The sequence below is a fragment of the Lagenorhynchus albirostris genome, chromosome 2 (assembly GCF_949774975.1).
Source record: "Lagenorhynchus albirostris chromosome 2, mLagAlb1.1, whole genome shotgun sequence".
NCBI lineage: Eukaryota > Metazoa > Chordata > Mammalia > Artiodactyla > Delphinidae > Lagenorhynchus > Lagenorhynchus albirostris.
In genome coordinates, this window is record NC_083096.1 from 47,028,895 (window position 1) to 47,045,689 (window position 16,795).

The 16,795-nt window shown below is 45.6% G+C and overlaps 1 protein-coding gene across 1 annotated transcript in view; it reads left to right on the forward strand.

The window, feature by feature from the left end:
• Positions 1 to 9,486, forward strand: part of NMNAT2 (nicotinamide nucleotide adenylyltransferase 2) — a 195,440-nt gene extending 185,954 nt beyond the window's left edge. Inside the window, exons 13-15 of the mRNA XM_060131926.1 lie at positions 6,268 to 6,369; positions 6,508 to 6,575; positions 9,171 to 9,486. Coding sequence (XP_059987909.1) covers positions 6,268 to 6,369; positions 6,508 to 6,575; positions 9,171 to 9,273 — 273 coding nt within the window. The 3' untranslated portion in view covers positions 9,274 to 9,486. The remainder of the gene's footprint in view (positions 1 to 6,267; positions 6,370 to 6,507; positions 6,576 to 9,170) is intronic.
• Positions 9,487 to 16,795: the final 7,309 nt, after the last annotated feature.

Genomic DNA, 16,795 nt, shown 5'->3' on the forward strand with positions numbered 1-16,795 from the left:
GCTTGTAGGCTATTGGGTATAGCTGGGTCTTGGTGCTGAGATGAAGACCTCCAGGAGACCTCACTCTGATGAATATTCCCTGGGGTCTGAGGTTCTCTGTTAGTCCAATGGTACAGACTCAGAGCTCCCACTGCAGGAGCTCCCATCTGACCATGGGTTTGCAAATCAAGATCCCGCATGCCACATGGGCAGCAAAAAAAAAAGGTGGGGTGGGGGTGGGGAAGGCCTTGGCTGTGGAGGGCAGGGCCTAATCAAGGGCGACGTTTGGGTGGTAGGTGGGGCCAATGCTCAGGACTCACAGGGATGGAAAAGGCCCTGGGCTGTGGGGGGTGGGCCTTAGGCTCAAGGAACAGAAGGGGCCCAGGCATGCCCCCCACCCCTGGTCTCAGAAGACAGGGGACCTCACCTGGGAGCCCAGCAGGCTTCCTGGGCTCGAGTGGGTGGGGCAAACGCCCTCCTCTCCTCTCCTACTCCTCTGGTCTGGGGTCTGGGAGGCCCCCTCCCACCTGCCTCTCCTGATCTCCCAGGCCTCCCTCCTGTGCCCCCAGGACCAGTGCAGTTGGAGGGGGAAGGGGGGTCCTTGGAGGGCAGGGGACTGGCCTGGGAGCTCAGCAGGTTCCCATGCCCAAGTGGGTGGGGCAATTGCCCTCCACTTCTCTCCCACTCCTTCCCAAGGGCCCCTCCCACCTGCCTCTCCTGATCCCCCTGGCCTCCCTCCTATACCCCCAAGGACCCATGCAGCCTGGAGGGGCCTTGGAGGTTGGAGGATCAGCCTGGGAGCTCAGCAGGCTCCCCGTGCCCAAGTGGGCAGGGCAATCGCCCTCTGCTCCTCTCCCGCTCTTCCTGGAGAGTCCCTCCCACCTGCCTCTCCTGATATCCCTGGCCTCAGGGGTGCAGATCTCGTCTGACCTCCACTTCTCCTCCCCCTCGGTCCCCCTACATCCTACCGGTTCACTCTGGGGTTCCTCCCGTCTTCTTGGGGGTCAGAGTTCCCCACCAGCAGCCGGCAGGCACCCTAGTTGTGGGGAGACCTAACTTTGTGTCTTCCCACACCACCATCTTGACTCCTTCCCACACTGCCATCTTGGTATTTAAGTGAAGGGTTTTGAGCCAAGGAGCAACATAATTTGGTATATTCACATTATCAGTCTGGATGTTGGGAATAGACTGAAAAAGGCAAGAGAAAAACAAACCAGAGCAAGCCAAGTGAGAGCTAATGGAGATGAATTCGTTTTCTTTTTTTTAATTAAAAAAATTATTTTTTATTAATTTTTATTGGAGTATAGTTGCTTTACAATGTTGTGTTAGTTTCTGCTGCACAGCAAAGTGAATCAGCTATACGTATACATATATCCCCTCTTTTTTGGATTTCCTTCCCACTTAGGTCACCACAGAGCATTGAGTAGAGGTCCCTATGCTATACAGTAGGTTCTCATTAGTTATCTATTTTATACATAGTATCAATAGTGTATATATGTCGATCCCAATCTCCCAATTCATCCCACACACCTCCCCCCCTTTCCCCTTTGTATCCATACATTTGTCCTCTGTGTCTTTTTCCTTTGCAAATAAGATCATATATGAATTAGTTTTCTGTTGCTGCAAACTTGGTGGCTTAAAACTACACACATTTTTTATCTTTCACTTCTGGAAGCCAGAAGTGTGAAACAGGTTTCACTGGGCCAATACTAAGTTGTAGTCAGAGCCGTAGTCCTTCCAGAGGCTCTTGGGGAGAATCTGTTTCCTCACCTTTTCCAGCTTCTAGAGCTGCATTTGTTGCATGGCTTGGTCCCTTCTTCCATCTTCAAGGCCAACAGTGTAGCATCTTCTCTGCTCCATCTTCACATCATCTTCTCCCTCCTGTGTTAAATCTCCCTCTGCCTTCTTCTTTAAGGACACTTGTTATTACATTAGGGCCCACCTAAGTCATCCAGAATAATCTCAAGATACTTACTTTAATCACATCTGCAAAGTCTCTTTTGCCACATAAATAACATTCACAGGTTCCAGGGATTAGGACCTCGGTGTTTTGGGGGCCCATTAGTTAACCTAACAAAGGAGGCTTGGACCAGGGTAGAAGTGATGGAAATGGTGAGAAATGAGCAGATTCTGGGATTTGTTTTGAAGGCCAAACCAATTGGGTTGCTTTATAGATTGAATGTGGGATGTGAGAGAAAGAGAGGAATCAAGGAAAGCACCAAGGCTTTGGCCCGAGCAGTTGTAGGAAGAGAGTTTCCATTTACTAAAATGAGAAAGACTACAGGAAAAGAATCTTGGTGCCTGTAGGATGATGGTGGACGGGATTGACTGATTGATTGATTGATGTCAGAGAGTTCAGGGGCTCGTGGACATATTATTTAGGTTTGAGATGCCTCATCCAAGTGGGCATGTTGAAGAGACTGCTGGATGTATGAGTCTGAAGTTCAGGAGAGGAGTCTACGCTGGAGATATAAATTTGGGAGCCTTCCATGTGTCTTTAAAGCTTTGAAATTGAATGAAATCATTAAAGGTGCAAGTGTAGATAGAAAAGAAAAGAGCTCCAAGGACTGAGCCTGGGGGACTCCAGTCATTCGAGATCGGGGAGATGAGAAGGAACAGCACAGGGAGACCACAAAAGAGCAGCCAGCGAGGTAGAAGGACGACCAGGAGAGGGTGGATCTTGGAGGCCACATGAAGACAGGAGACAAGGATAGGGGTGGGGGTGGGCAGGGCAGCTAAGCTCCCGGAGGGAGATCGGTACCTGTGGCATGAGGGCACACCTCACCAACTCTAGCACCCGGCACCTCCTAGCACCCCAAAACACACACACACAAACACCTTCTGGCATGAAAATCAAGCCCATGTCCTCAGGTCTGGCCAAAAGAGCAGAAAAGGTCTGCATTCTCTGGTCCAAACCCCTGCAGAGATGCCACTTGGATGTGGTAAAGCTGTGTGTCTTGTCTGGTAGACCCATCTCCTTCACCCCATCTGTGATTCCCAGAGGGCAAATCTGTCACCTGTTTCTGGAAGAGGAATTCCATCTCAAGCATCAAGGTCTCCATCTGCTTGCCACCCATTGAGCAGCCTGCATTGTTACTGATTGGGTGCTCAGATCATTAGTTCCTGAGTAGAAAGCAGCAGCTGCACTAATGTCACAGGTAGGGCTGTTCCCCGTGAGGCCTGACTGCCATTCTGAACCGTTGTTTTAATGCTTTAAACTAGAATGCTCACTATATATATATATATATATATATATATATATATATATATATATATATATATGTGCTTTATTTATTTATTTTTATTTTTGGCTGCGTTGGGTCTTTGTTGCTGCGTGCAGGCTTTCTCTAGTTGCGGTGAGCGGGGGCTACTCTTCGTTGCGGTGCATGGGCTTCTCATTGCAGTGGCTTCTCTTGTTGCGGAGCATGGGCTCTAGGTGCATGGGCTTCAGTAGTTGTGGCTCGTGGGCTCAGTAGTTGTGACTCATGGGCTGTAGAGCTCAGGCTCAGTAATTGTGGCACACGGGCTCAGTTGCTCCATGGCATGTGGGATCTTCCTGAACCAGGGTTCGAACCCGTGTCGCCTGCATCAGCAGGCGGACTCTTAACCTCTGCACCGCCAGGGAAGTCCTAGAATGCTCACTTTTAAATAGCCCTGTTATTTCACGCATCATACATGAAACGTCCATCAGATCCTCAGAATCAAATTGAATTCAAATCCTATGTTATACAATCAACACCAGATATCTTGAAACACCTACCTACGTAGCCAGGCAGCTGAGGAATCTCCATGTGTACCAGCTTGGATGGATTCTCTTCTCTTCCCTTCCTTTCCCCTCCCCTTCCCTTTCCGTCTCTTCTCTTTTCTCCTCCCTTCTCTTTTCTATCTCTTTCTCTACCCTAATAATTCCCCTCACGTTTTAATTCAGTACTTAGATCACTGGTTCTCAAACTTGGTTGCATATTGGAATTAAAACCTAGAGAATTAAAAAAAAAAACAAAAAACTAATGCCTGGGCCCCATTCCCAGAGATTCTGATTTAGTTGATCTTGGGTGTTAGCTGGGCTTTGAGGGTTTTTTAAGGTCCTCAGGTGATTCTAATGTGCAGCCAAGTTTGAGAACCAGCGTCTTCAATTACCTTCTAAGTAGTGAGTCCCAGTGCAATATTTTAAATGCTATGGCAGGAGGGGCCGGATCTACCTCCAACTCCCTGCCCTGCCTCTGCCTAGCATTCCTGGTTTATGGGACAAAGACTTGGGGCCAGTTTACCAGATCTGAACATCACCAGTAGATGCAGTATGTTGTGTAATGCTCTGTATCTTCCAACTAGCACGATCCAGTGTGGGCTCAGATATTGTACACCCAGCTTTTAATTTGTCTCCACAACTTCCCTCCTATGGCACCTTCAGCCAAGTTTTCATTGCAGCTCTAGCTCCAGCTGTAAGCGATGGGAGAAATAGGGTGAAGGTGGATGGAAATAGCCAAGGGCACACAGGTGCACACAGTGCAGGCGCACACACGCATAATCGGTGAATCAGACTTAGAAGTGGAATTCTGCTGGTACAGAACTCCTCTGATAGAGAAGAAGCGGCTGTAGTGCTCTCTAATGTCTGTTTTTGTGGCACTCGGTTGGAGAATTATGAGAAAAAACCTGTTTTTTTTTGCCCCAAAGCAGGTCTTGCCCAATGAGCTGCATGCTCAGAAGAAACCTGCCTGCCCCCTTCTCCCTCCATCTGGGATCCTTAATTGGCAAGATCTAAACCGTAATGTGCCCAGTCTAGATCCAAGTCTATTAAATGCCATAACTCTCAGGCTCTTTGAAAAGAAAAATTCCACGGCCTTCAAGAAAGCAGCTTGGTAATAAGTCTCAAGAACTTGAAATATGTCCAGTTCATATCCTTACATCCAATGATTTTACTTCCTATCCTAAGAAAATAATCAAAGATGTGGAAAAAGGTTTATGTATACAGATCTTCAACAAAGTGTTATTATAACTGCAAAAATCAGAAGTAACTGTACACTGTCTATAACACAAATTCCATTTAATATATCATGCTATATCACAGTATAGTCAGGCAATGAAATATACAGATTGTCAAAACACATTTTCAATTTTTTTTTTTTTTTTTTTGGCTGAGTTGGGTCTTTGTTGCTGCACGCAGGCTTTCTTTGGTTGCAGCGAGCAGGTGCTACTCTTTGTTGAGGTGTGCAGGCTTCTCATTGCAGTGGTTTCTCTTGTTGCAGAGCACGGGCCCTAGGCGCGTGGTCTTCAGTAGTTGTGGCTCACGGGCTTAGTTGTTCTGCGGCATGTGGGATCTTCCCGGACCAGGGATCAAACCTGGGTCCCCTGCATTGGCAGGCAGATTCTTAACCACTGTGCCACCAGGGAAGTCCTCAAATACTTATAACCATATGAAAAAATGCTCACAATATAATGCTAAAAGAAAAAAAATGTATAGGTAAAATGATTAATTTTGCAGTTCAGTCCAGTTGTGGATATACACATCGATTTGTAGAGAAAAGCACCCTGAACATAAATACTAACTTGTTAACAGTGGTTCTCTGGATTGTGTGGTGATGATTGATTTCTTATATATATTTTTTTCTTTTTCTGAGTTTCCCAAGCTTGTATCTATAATCAGGAAAAAAAATATTTTTTAAATGAAAAGGTTTCATTTCTCATGATGGGAGCCAGCTTCTGTCGGTGGCTGATTTCAGAAGTGACCCCATAGTTATCCTCCTTATCACTGCCTGTGTGCACGCTGATGCTTTCCAAGCCCTTCCCTGCTTTTCGCTGCCCTGAGTCCCACAGCATCTTTGACATGGGTGAGCCAGGGGAGCATTCCAGCCCCTCTCAGGAGACCAGCCGGGGCCTGGGGTATGCTTGCTGGGCAACCGAAGAGGGTACTTACCAGGTAAGGACCACGTGTCATGCTGCTCTTCAGTATTATGAGCTCAGCGGGAGCCTCAGGAATTGGAGACATCTTGCCTAGACACGAGGAGCGCACTTATTAATTAATTCTGTCTAGAGGTGTTCATTAAGGGTGCCAGGTGAAGTTCCCACTCATTCCACGAACACTGTTACAGGTTGTAAGTTGAAGGAGCTGACTGATGGGGCTGAGAAGGCAAGTTTGGGACTAAGGCTTGGGGTTCTGAGAGAAGATAGCTCCACCTTGCTAGGTAGTTGCTTGGTAGGGGTTGGTAGTCAAGGTCTCACCAAAGGGCACTTCCTCTCTCTCTCTCTCTCTCTCTTTCTCTCTCCCCCCCTCCCCCCTCACCGTTTCTTCAGATGGAGGTGATTGTCGGGGACTTTGGGATCGTGGTGGTCCCCCGGGACGCAGCCGACACAGACCGAATCATGAATCACTCCTCAATACTCCGCAAATACAAAGTGAGTCCCCCATTCTCCCTGCTGGTGTAGTAATGTGATGTGGCCCTTCTCTGAGAAGCCTGCGGGCTGGAGAAGTGAGGATACAAAAGGAGTTTAGTGTGAGAGACTGGCTACCTACTGTCTCTGCTTTGTCCCCAGAACAACATCATGGTGGTAAAGGATGACATCAACCATCCCATGTCTGTCGTCAGCTCAACCAAGAGCAGGTACGTTTGACAAACGACCAGAGAGACCTTGGTCAGACTGGCTTACAAGTTCCCATACAACTCTCCTCAGTCCAGGCTGACCGTTAGGTCGGCTGACACCTGCTGCCCCAGTATGCAGCCTTCTTTTTAGAGCTCATTTATTTGTCCCCAGTCATTGACTTTTAAAAGGGCGACAGGCCATTTATTAGTTTTAGCTGGTTTGAAGGGGGAAAAGGAGGTTTTTAGTTTGGACTCTAGTTTGAGGTACGCATGGAATTTGTAAGCGTTTAGGTTAAGCTGCCATAACAAAAAGACCCCCAATAGTTAGAGTTTTAAATAAGAGAAATGTTTATATCCCTCTAACTGAAGTCAGAAGAAACTGAATCTCTGTTCTTTTCAATGTGAAGCTTCCCTCTCAGGGTCCACAGCTGCTACAGTGACTGTTCTCAGCCAGTGGGAAAGGGCAAGGGGCTTTGTCCTTAAGAAGGTGACCCGAAGTTGCACATATCCCTTCCCCGTCATCCCCCTGGCTCAGCTTCAGTCATGTGGCCATGCCTAGCCTCCAGGGAGGCTGGGAGTAGACTTTGTAAGTTGGCAGCCCTGTGTCCAACTAAATCTTGGGAGGTTGTAGTACTAAGCAGAAGAAAGAATGGATACTAGGGGCCAGTTAACAGTCTTCACCACAACCCCCAAGTGGGAATGTCCAGTGGAATAATAAGATGTGTGGAATATAGAGGTCTGGAAGTGTAATAAAACTGAAAGCCATGAGTACCTAAGTGTAAATTAAAGTTCAGGGCTGTGGCTACGCTCACAGGGAGAGTCAGCAAGAAGAGAAGAAGGCTTTGGGGAATACTTAAAACACATTAACATTTAAAAGAAGGCTGAGGGGGCTTCCCTGGTGGCGCAGTGGTTGAGAGTCCGCCTGCCCATGCAGGGGACACGGGTTCGTGCCCTGGTCCGGGAGGATCCCACATGCCGCGGAGGGGCGGGGCCGGTGAGCCATGGCTGCTGAGCCTGCGCATCCGGAGCCTGTGCTCCGCAGCGGGAGAGGCCCGCGTACCGCAAAAAAAAAAAAAAAAAAAAAAAAGGCTGAGGAGTAAATTAGAAGTTTGGGATTAAGATATACACACTACTATGTATAAAATAGATAACCAACAAGGATCTACTGTATAGCACAGGGAACTATACTAAATATTTTGTAATAGCCTACAAAGGAAAAGAACCTGAAAAAGAATAGATAGATATATATGTATGACTGAATCACTTCACTCTACACCTGAAGCTAACACAACATTGTAAATCAACTACACTTCAATTTTTAAAAAGTAATAAAAAAAATAAAAGAGACGAAGGAGCAGTCAGAAACCACCAGCATTGGTGGCCCTGGAACAAAGGCAGCAGAGGGTACAAAGATGGAGAGCCCTGTCAGTTGTCATCTGTGTCGCATGTTTCAGAGAAATCAAATGAGCCCAGGATTTTAAAAGGTCCACTAGACTTCTTCCCTGGAAGGTGATTATGTAGACACTTGAAATAGTAGCATCAACTGTGAGGTGAGAGCAGAAACCCAGTGACAACAACCAGTGAGGGGAAAGGGGAAGGCTGTTGTTCCAGCCACGGCTGCACAATAGAATTACCGTGAGAACTCACACAGCACAGATTCCCGTGTCCCATTGAGTCCCACTGAATCAGAATTTCTGGGTGTTGGGCCTGGCTATCTGCTTCCTGGGTGATTCTCATGAAGCTGGGATTGGCATTTGGAAACCACAGTTATAGACCACTTTTTCAAGAACGCTCCCTGTAAACTGTGCAGGGAGGCACTTGGGAACCTAGCTTGCTGGAAGGTCAGGACACTATACGTTGAAAAGGCACTGAGCCAGCCTCTGGGGAGATCTCACGACGCAGAGCACAGATGCCTTTTAGAATCTAGATATGCGGAGGAGTATATGAGTTCTTACAAATAGCTCCTTGGGGCCTGACATCCCCAAGACCATTATGCGCACAGAAAATGGGGAGCAGCCAGACCAAGTCTGGAGCAAAACCGTGCGGAAACCAGACTGTATGACCAGACCCCTTCTGTACTTGGTAGTCCACCCGCCCCCCAGGGCTTGTGAGAAGGGCCTCAGAGAAGGGCAACTTCTTCTCTATCAGGGCTTCCATAGGAAGGAAAAGAAGGGGTCAATCATAAGGTTCATTTTCATGAGACCATGGTGTAGAGAAACACAAAGAAATGAAATAAGAATAGCTAACACTTGCATTGAAATGCCTACTGTGTGCTTGGGCTTTTCTAAGTGCTTTGTGTAATGACTCATTTAATCATTTTAATAACTGAGATCGGCCCAGATACTACCCCCATTTTATAAACGAGAAAATGGAAGACTAGATGGGCTTAAACAACTTGCCCAAGGTTCCTCAGTTAGGAAGTGGCAGAGTCAGGATGGGGGAGGAATTATGGGGGCAGGAGGGCTTTTCCTGATAGGGATGCCGTGTATTTAGCCTAAGCAAAGACTGGTAATGGGGTGTTGGGTAAACCCTTTCCCCGAAAGGGAATGGGCTGGCCTGTCCTCTGGCCTTGCTTCGGGAAAGGATGTCATCTGATTACTGTCTCTTCTCATCCAGGTTGGCCCTGCAGCATGGGGACGGCCATGTCGTGGATTACCTGTCCCAGCCGGTCATCGACTACATTCTGAAGAGCCAGCTGTACATCAACACCTCGGGCTAGCAGCCCCAGGGCCTCTGCTCCAGTCTCCCCTCGTCCTCCACCAACACACTGGCCCCTGCAGCCTCTGTCCGTCCCATTTCTCTCCTGCCTCTCTGTTCCTCCATCTCATCTTGACTGTTGTCCCCACTTGCTGACTCAACCCCCCCACAGTGTGGAGGACCTGCAGAGAACCACGGCATACCCCACTCCGCAGTCATCTTCGGACAAACTTTCCTCTAGTCTCCGGGTTGGGGGTGGGTGAGGGGGTAGGGATAGGAGAAGTGCGGTCCTCGGAGATGCGCGGGTGTCCGTCTCCCAGCATGCTCTGGGGAGGTGGCTCCGGCCCTCGCCTTCCCAGCATGCCCTTTACCACAAAGGGCTATTTTTCTTTCTTTCTTTCTTTTCTTTCGTTTTTTTATGTTTTGTGTCGTTGTTGTTCACTCCTCAGAGAACTTGGATCCAATCAGTGTCCGTGGTTCTTTATGTTTGTAGTCTTGTTGCATTCCTGTGGTATTCCTTCCATTTTGATAGGATTCCGCAGCCAGCCTCAGCTCTCAGAAGGTGCGTGTGGGCTACACCCGGTGAACGAGGCCGAGCCACCTCCACTTTCCCAACACCCTCACCCACCTACCCGCTTTCTCCCCTCTGCTGCCCACACACACCGCAGTCTGGGGTTGAGATTGAGACATTCATGTTCTGAAACCTGGGATGCAAGTCTGGGAATAGTAGGGTTTCTCAGAAGGATTTCAGCCCATTTCCCTAGTTTCAGAAGACCACGTTCCTGATGGGCCTGTGATCACACAGAGCCAGTCCCTTCTCCTTTCTTGGTAGTATCTGTGCGGTTACTTATTTGGGCTGTAACTTGTGACAGAATCTGGGTTGTTCTCTGCCAGCCCGGGCATTACCAAGGGACCTTCAGATCACCATCAAAGCCCTTGGAGGCCATACTTAGCCGCATTCTTGCATTTGAGAATTACGCATTCTTGCATTTGAGAAGAATTACGTACGCAAGGCCAAATCCTAATAATGCAGTCATTTCTGAAATAAAATATGCTAGGAATTCACTCAACCATAGAGATCTTTGCTCACTGGAATTACTTATTGCCTGTTTGGCTGGGAAATGCTTCTGTCATAATGTAAGTCCAGGATGACCTAGGAGAAAGCAGTTAGTTTCCCTGATGGGAACCGGTGATTCTCACCCACTCTAGCTTGGTAACACAGGCGGTGCCTGAGGTTAGTTCCTTTCTGAGAAGCAGAGCCTCAGCCTTGTTCCTGGGTTAGGATTACATCTTGTGCTGAGCCCAGCAGCCAGAGTCATCGCCTCCTGATGAGCGTGGGCTCCCAGAACAGAGATCTCGGGGGAGTGTCAAGAGCCGCTAAAGTGTTTCACCCCTTTTCTCCCTAATTTCCCACCTTCCTCTGCTGCCCTGGAAATAGCTTTGACAGACTCTGTTCTAGTTGTTCAGGCCTCGTTCACGACCTGCTTAAAGAACCAAAAGGAAATTACCGTCTTGTACTCTGTGTCCCTCATCTAGTCTCTGGCTCTTGGGTTTTTGGTTCTTTGAGGAATGGTCCCTGAACGGTAGGATAATTTTTTCAAAATCTAGTACCAACCCTGGCCCAGAAGGGGCCAGGTAGGATCTGACACCAGAAACAATGTTCTTCACCACACATTTCACATCTGTAACATCCTTCAATAGCCTCCAGGGAAAGAAACTAAATTCAACAGGAGAATAGCAAGGTGGGGTGGGGGAGGTGCTGTTCCTCTTGCATTATGGAAATAATCTCCAAGGGACAGAAGTGAGATCCTATTCTCGGGTCTCAGTGTTTGGCTAAGGATCATGGAATCATAAACTGGAAAGATCTTTAGAGATTTGTTGATCCAACCTTTCCTTTAAAGGATGAGGGAGCAGAGATCCACTGGATTAAATGGCTGGTCCAAGGTCACACAGCAAGTGTAGAGTCTGGCAAAAGGCTAACGTCTCCCTGACCCCTTAGGTCATCACACCACATGGTCTCTGATCCTCTGGTTCCCCATGATACTGACCAGGTAAGATGTAGTTTTCAGCCTTTACCTGGAGTCTTTCTCTTAAGTTATGTTTGTCTCAGGTGCTCCTTGTATATGGCCTTGTGTTTGCTAGTCCTGGGGGAGGGTGTGATGGTGAGGAAGGCTGTAGCTAGGTTTCCCTTAGAAACCGATAGCTGGAGATGGCAACGGCTTGGAGGAAATCTGAATCCAAGAAAGGATTGCTTTGTGGAAGACAAAGACCCAGAAAGTGCTCAAGATTGCATTAGTGCTGGAGAGAGAGTGACAGAAGTATCTTTGTCTAGGCAAGACAGTTGCAAGCCAGGAAACGAAACAAAGGAAATCAGGGAGCTGGATTCCCTGGGGGAACATGCATTTTCAAGGATATGGAGTTTATGGATAGAGTTTATTCTGAAGATCCACGTGAGCAGATCTGAGATCTTTCTTGCCTTTTGTCTCTTTGGCCCACTTTTCCTTTGCTGGGCTCTGTGGTCAAGCCCCATTTAGTCCACGACCCATGAGAGGAAACAGGGCTGGCTCTCGGCATTCAGTGGGGGAGGGGGGGGAGGGGGAGGCAGAAGGCATGCTTGTAGGGAGAGTGAGATGAGCTGAAGAAAAGAATGGGAGCATAGAAGTAGATTTCTAGGAATGAAATGGGGCAGATTCTATCTTGATGAATCATAAGGATCATGTTAAAATAGCTTTTCTTTAATACCAGGAACAGTGACTCCCCTTTTGGATGGAATTGTCCATTTCCTGCCCTGCCCCATTCTTCACTTGCTAGGGGGAGGTCAGAGCCCCTCTCTCAGTCCAGGGCAGGACACGATGACTGTGACCCAGCCAAGGCCAATACCAGAGAGATGATTCAGAGTTTGAAGCAGTGCCCCAGGTGCCAACAGGATGACCTCGAGACCCCAACTTCCACTCGGGTCCTGCTCCTTCCCAAAAGGCCAACCCAAAGGCTCAGAGATCGTGAGAAGGGCACGGGCTAGAAAGATTGCGTCAAGAGGAGTCTGGTGCCTCGTTTCCTGCCTACCAACAAAAATGTCCCTCCCACTTTTATGAAAGTGGCTGATAGGTAAGAACAGGCAGGAGGGAAACCCTTTGTGTCAATGACTCTCTTCTCAAGGAATGGCCCTTTGGGGGCAGGGGTCTGTGCTGCTAGCTGGTACCTCATTTGCCAACCCCCTTCCCTAACCCCAGGCAGCCTCTGGGGCCATCTTGCTTTCACTTTCCTTGAATGTACATGGGAACAGGGGAGGAAAGTCTCTTACTGAAGTGCCTGAAACCCAGAACTAGAGCTTCTAGAGACGCTGTTCTTCCTGTCCCGGCTTGGCCAACCTTCCCCCAACGTTCCCTAGTCTCATGCTTCAGCTTCTCAGAAAGAATAAAAGAACATGATGTTGTAATTAAATTGAAAGCAAGACTCCATAACCAAACTACAGCAAAAGGCAGAGAATTACAGGGAGAAATGACTTGTATTTTAATAGCCCAAATCTATTCCCCCAAACAGACTCTCTCTCTCTCTCTCTCTCTCTCTCTCTCTAGAGGACTAAGAGAGAGAAGCATGTTATATTTTATTCATCAAAAGAGTAATGCAAAAATAAATCAGTAGAATATGAAAAGCTCAGGATCTCTTCCAAGGCTACGGCAGGAAAGCGGGCAGGTGAGATGGGAAGGATGGAAACAGGGATCGATTTTGTAGTTCATCCAATTTGGACACCTTAGGAATAGCATCGTGGTAAAGATGATGAATGTGCTCTGTCCACTTCATTTGGTCTGCGCCTTCCTATAGCTGCCCAGTAAACGCGATTCTTCACGTGGTTTCTTTGTTGTGTATGTTTGGAATGTCCTATTAGCCTGTAACAGTCAGTTAGGAATGAGTTACACTCTTTCCCTCCGCCTTCAGTCTAGGTCTGGGGCCCAGACCTCAGCTTGATCCAAGCAGTCTCAAGGATTGGCATGGGGAGGGGGAAGCTTTTTTGAATCACTTTTTGGTCCCTGAATCTGCCATTTTGAGAATAAGATTTGCTTTGGAAATCAACACATTAATAAAAACTACATTCAAGTTGCAACACCATCTCACAGTGAAATATTTTGAGTAAAATTTTGTTGCTAGAATAGTCACAGACAAAAGTTTTATCGGCAAAATGTTTCAATTACGTTAATAAATAAGATGATGCTACTAGTCTTGTGTCTTGGCCTAGAATCTTCTCTGTGATTTGCAGAAATAACCACTTTTTCTTCACAGTCTTACTTGACAGAAGCCAACAGTTGTTAAGCACGCTCTTAGAGCAGGAGATTCTCTGGCTGATATAGCTGATGCAGCATGTGTAATATGAAAGTATATACAACCACACCCATAAGCAGGGAAGAATAATTAGCAAATTTGTCAATTGTGCCTAAGTTTTCTCAGTTTTTTTAAAAAATCAAATCTTAGGTTCTACCTAATCTGCATAGTCTGGTCTTGGTTAGCTTTGGATCCTTAATGAAATTAGTGCTTTATGACTTAAAAATGTATTTGTGAAAATTAAAAACTTGGATAACTTGCTTCTTGACATAAAAGATCTCAAGTAAGACAGAAATTGTTAAACTCACAATTGGTTTTGTTTGGTAAAGTAAACAAGCAAAAACCGAATAAGTTAATTGTTCGATCCTGCTGTGACTGTTAGTTTGTATTTAATTTTTAGTCGTGACATACATTATGCATGGGTTTAGGTGTAAATAGTGATAGTCCTTAGCTAATATCAGTCATGATTCAGTAGGTCAGATAACAATTCCCCATTCGGCCACCTCATTTAAGGCTCAGCTACTCATTTGTCAGATGAGTTGTGTGAGGTTTTTAAAAATTATTTTGGTTCTTAGTATCTTTTTCTGTTTAAGACTGAGACTAGTCAGCTTTGTGTGTATCCATGTGGGTTTGTTGGCAATCACGATGGCGCTTGATGTGCCTTATAAATTGATGGCTTGTATTTATGTTTGCTATTTTACTCGCAAAGCTAAACACTTTTTTCCTTCTCTCCTGAGACTACGTAAAGATGTGCTCTTGTTTAAAATTGGGTATAAACACTGGTTTATTTTGCTTACTTATACTAACTTATAAAATACATACACTACCTATGAATTAACATACATGTACATAGCACATTTTTTCCCTTATGACCCATAAGTAAGCTTCAGATCTTGGAATTTCCTGGAAAGTTCCATGTAGCCCATAGTATAAGGAAAGCAGAGAGAGAGAAAAAAAAATCTAATCTCTGCTTTCCAGGTGGGAAAATTGAACCACAGCAAGAATCCACAACATTCCCATGACCATATAAAACATTAAAAAAAGAAAGAGAAACATATTCCTGGTCCTTGAGACTTGGTCCAAACATTGGACATTACTGAGTATCATTTCACCCTTTTGTCCAGCCTCCTAAGAGTACTGAAAAAAAGGAATCACATCCTGGGATCAGATCAGAAATACATCTGCTAAAGAAATTAAAGATGATACAAACAGATGGAGAGAAATACCACCTTCTTGGATTGGAAGAATCAACAGTGTGAAAATGACTATACTACCCAAAGCAATCTACAGATTCAATGCAATCCCTATCAAACCACCAATGGCATTTTTCACAGAACTAGAACAAAAAATTGCACAATTTGTATGGAAACACAAAAGACCCAGAATAGCCAAAGCAATCTTAAGAAAAATGGAGCTGGAGGAATCAGGCTCCTGGACTTCGGACTATACTACAAAGCTACAGTAATCAAGGCAGTATGGTACTGGCACAAAAGCAGAAATATAGGAACAGGATAGAAGGCCCAGAGATAAACCCATACACATATTGTCACCTTATCTTTGATAAAGATGGCAAGGGTATACAATGGAGAAAAGACAGCCTCTTCAATAATTGGTGCTGGGAAAACTGGAGAGCTACATGTAAAAGAATGAAATTAGAACACTTCCTAACACCATACACAAAAACAAACTCAAAATGGATTAAAGGCCTAAATATAAGGCCAGACACTATAAAACTCTTAGAGGAAAACGTAGGAAGAGCACTCTTTGACATAAATCACAGCAAGATCCTTTTTGACCCACCTCCTAGAGAAATGGAAGTAAAACAAAAACTAACAAATGCGACCTAATGAAAGTTAAAACCTTTTGCACAGCAAAGGAAACCATAAACAAGATGAAAAGACAACACTTAGAATAGGAGAAAATATTTGCAAATGAAGCAACTGACAAAAGATTAATCTCCAAATTATACAAGCAGCTTGTTCAGCTCAATATCAAAAAAACAAACAACCCAATCCAAAAATGAGCAGAAGACCTAAATAGACATTTCTCCAAAGAAGATATACAGATTGCTAACAAACACATGAAAAGATGCTCAACATCACTAATCATTAGAGAAATGCAAATCAAAACTACAATGAGGCATCACCTCACATCAGTCAGAATAGCCATCATCAAAAAATCAACAAACAAAATGAATGCTGGAGAGGGTGTGGAGAAAAGGGAACCCCCTTGCACTGTTGGTAGGAATGTAAATTGATACAACCACTATCGAGAACAGTATGGAAGTTCCTTAAAAAACTACAAATAGAACTACCATATGACCCAGCAATCCCACTACTGGGCATATACACTGAGAAAACCATAATTCAAAAAGGGACATGTACCACAATGTTCATTGCAGCACTATTTACAATAGCCAGGACATGGAAGCAACCTAAGTGTCCATCGACAGATGAACGGATAAAGAAGATGTGGCACATATATATAATGGAATATTACTCAGCCATAAAAAGAAACGAAATTGAGTTATTTGTAGCAAGGTGGATGGACCTAGAGACTGTCATACAGAGTGAAGTAAGTCAGAAAGAGAAAAACAAATACCGTATGCTAACACATATGTATGGAATCTAAAAAAATAAAAAAGGTTCTGATGAACCTAGGGGCAGGACAGGAATAAAGACATAGACAGAGAATGAACTTGAGGACATGGGGAGGGGGATGGGTAAGCTGGATGAAGTGAGAGAGTAACACTGACATATATACACTACCAAATGTAAAATCGATAGCTAGTGGGAAACAGCTGCATAGCACAGGGAGATCAGCTCTGTGCTTTGCGACCACGTAGAGGTGTGGGATAAGGAGGGTGGCAGGGAGATGCAAGAGGGAGGGGGTATGGGGATATACGTATGCACATAGCTGGTTCACTTTGTTATATACAGCAGAAACTAACACACCACTGTAAAGAAATTATACTCCAATAAAGGTGTTAAAAAAAATGAAAGAAATACATCTGCTAAGATGTTACAGTCTGTGGGCAGTTTCATTTCTACCCACCTCTCCAAACAGAGATCCCCACGAGCCAAAGTAGATAATGATATGTGTGATAGCTTACCAGTGGCACAGTTAATCAGGCAACTCTCAGAGGAGAAGCACAAGAGAGTTGCCACTACAAATGATAAACACTGATAGAAACAGGAAGGAAAGTACCCTTAACTTGGCAGGTTCAG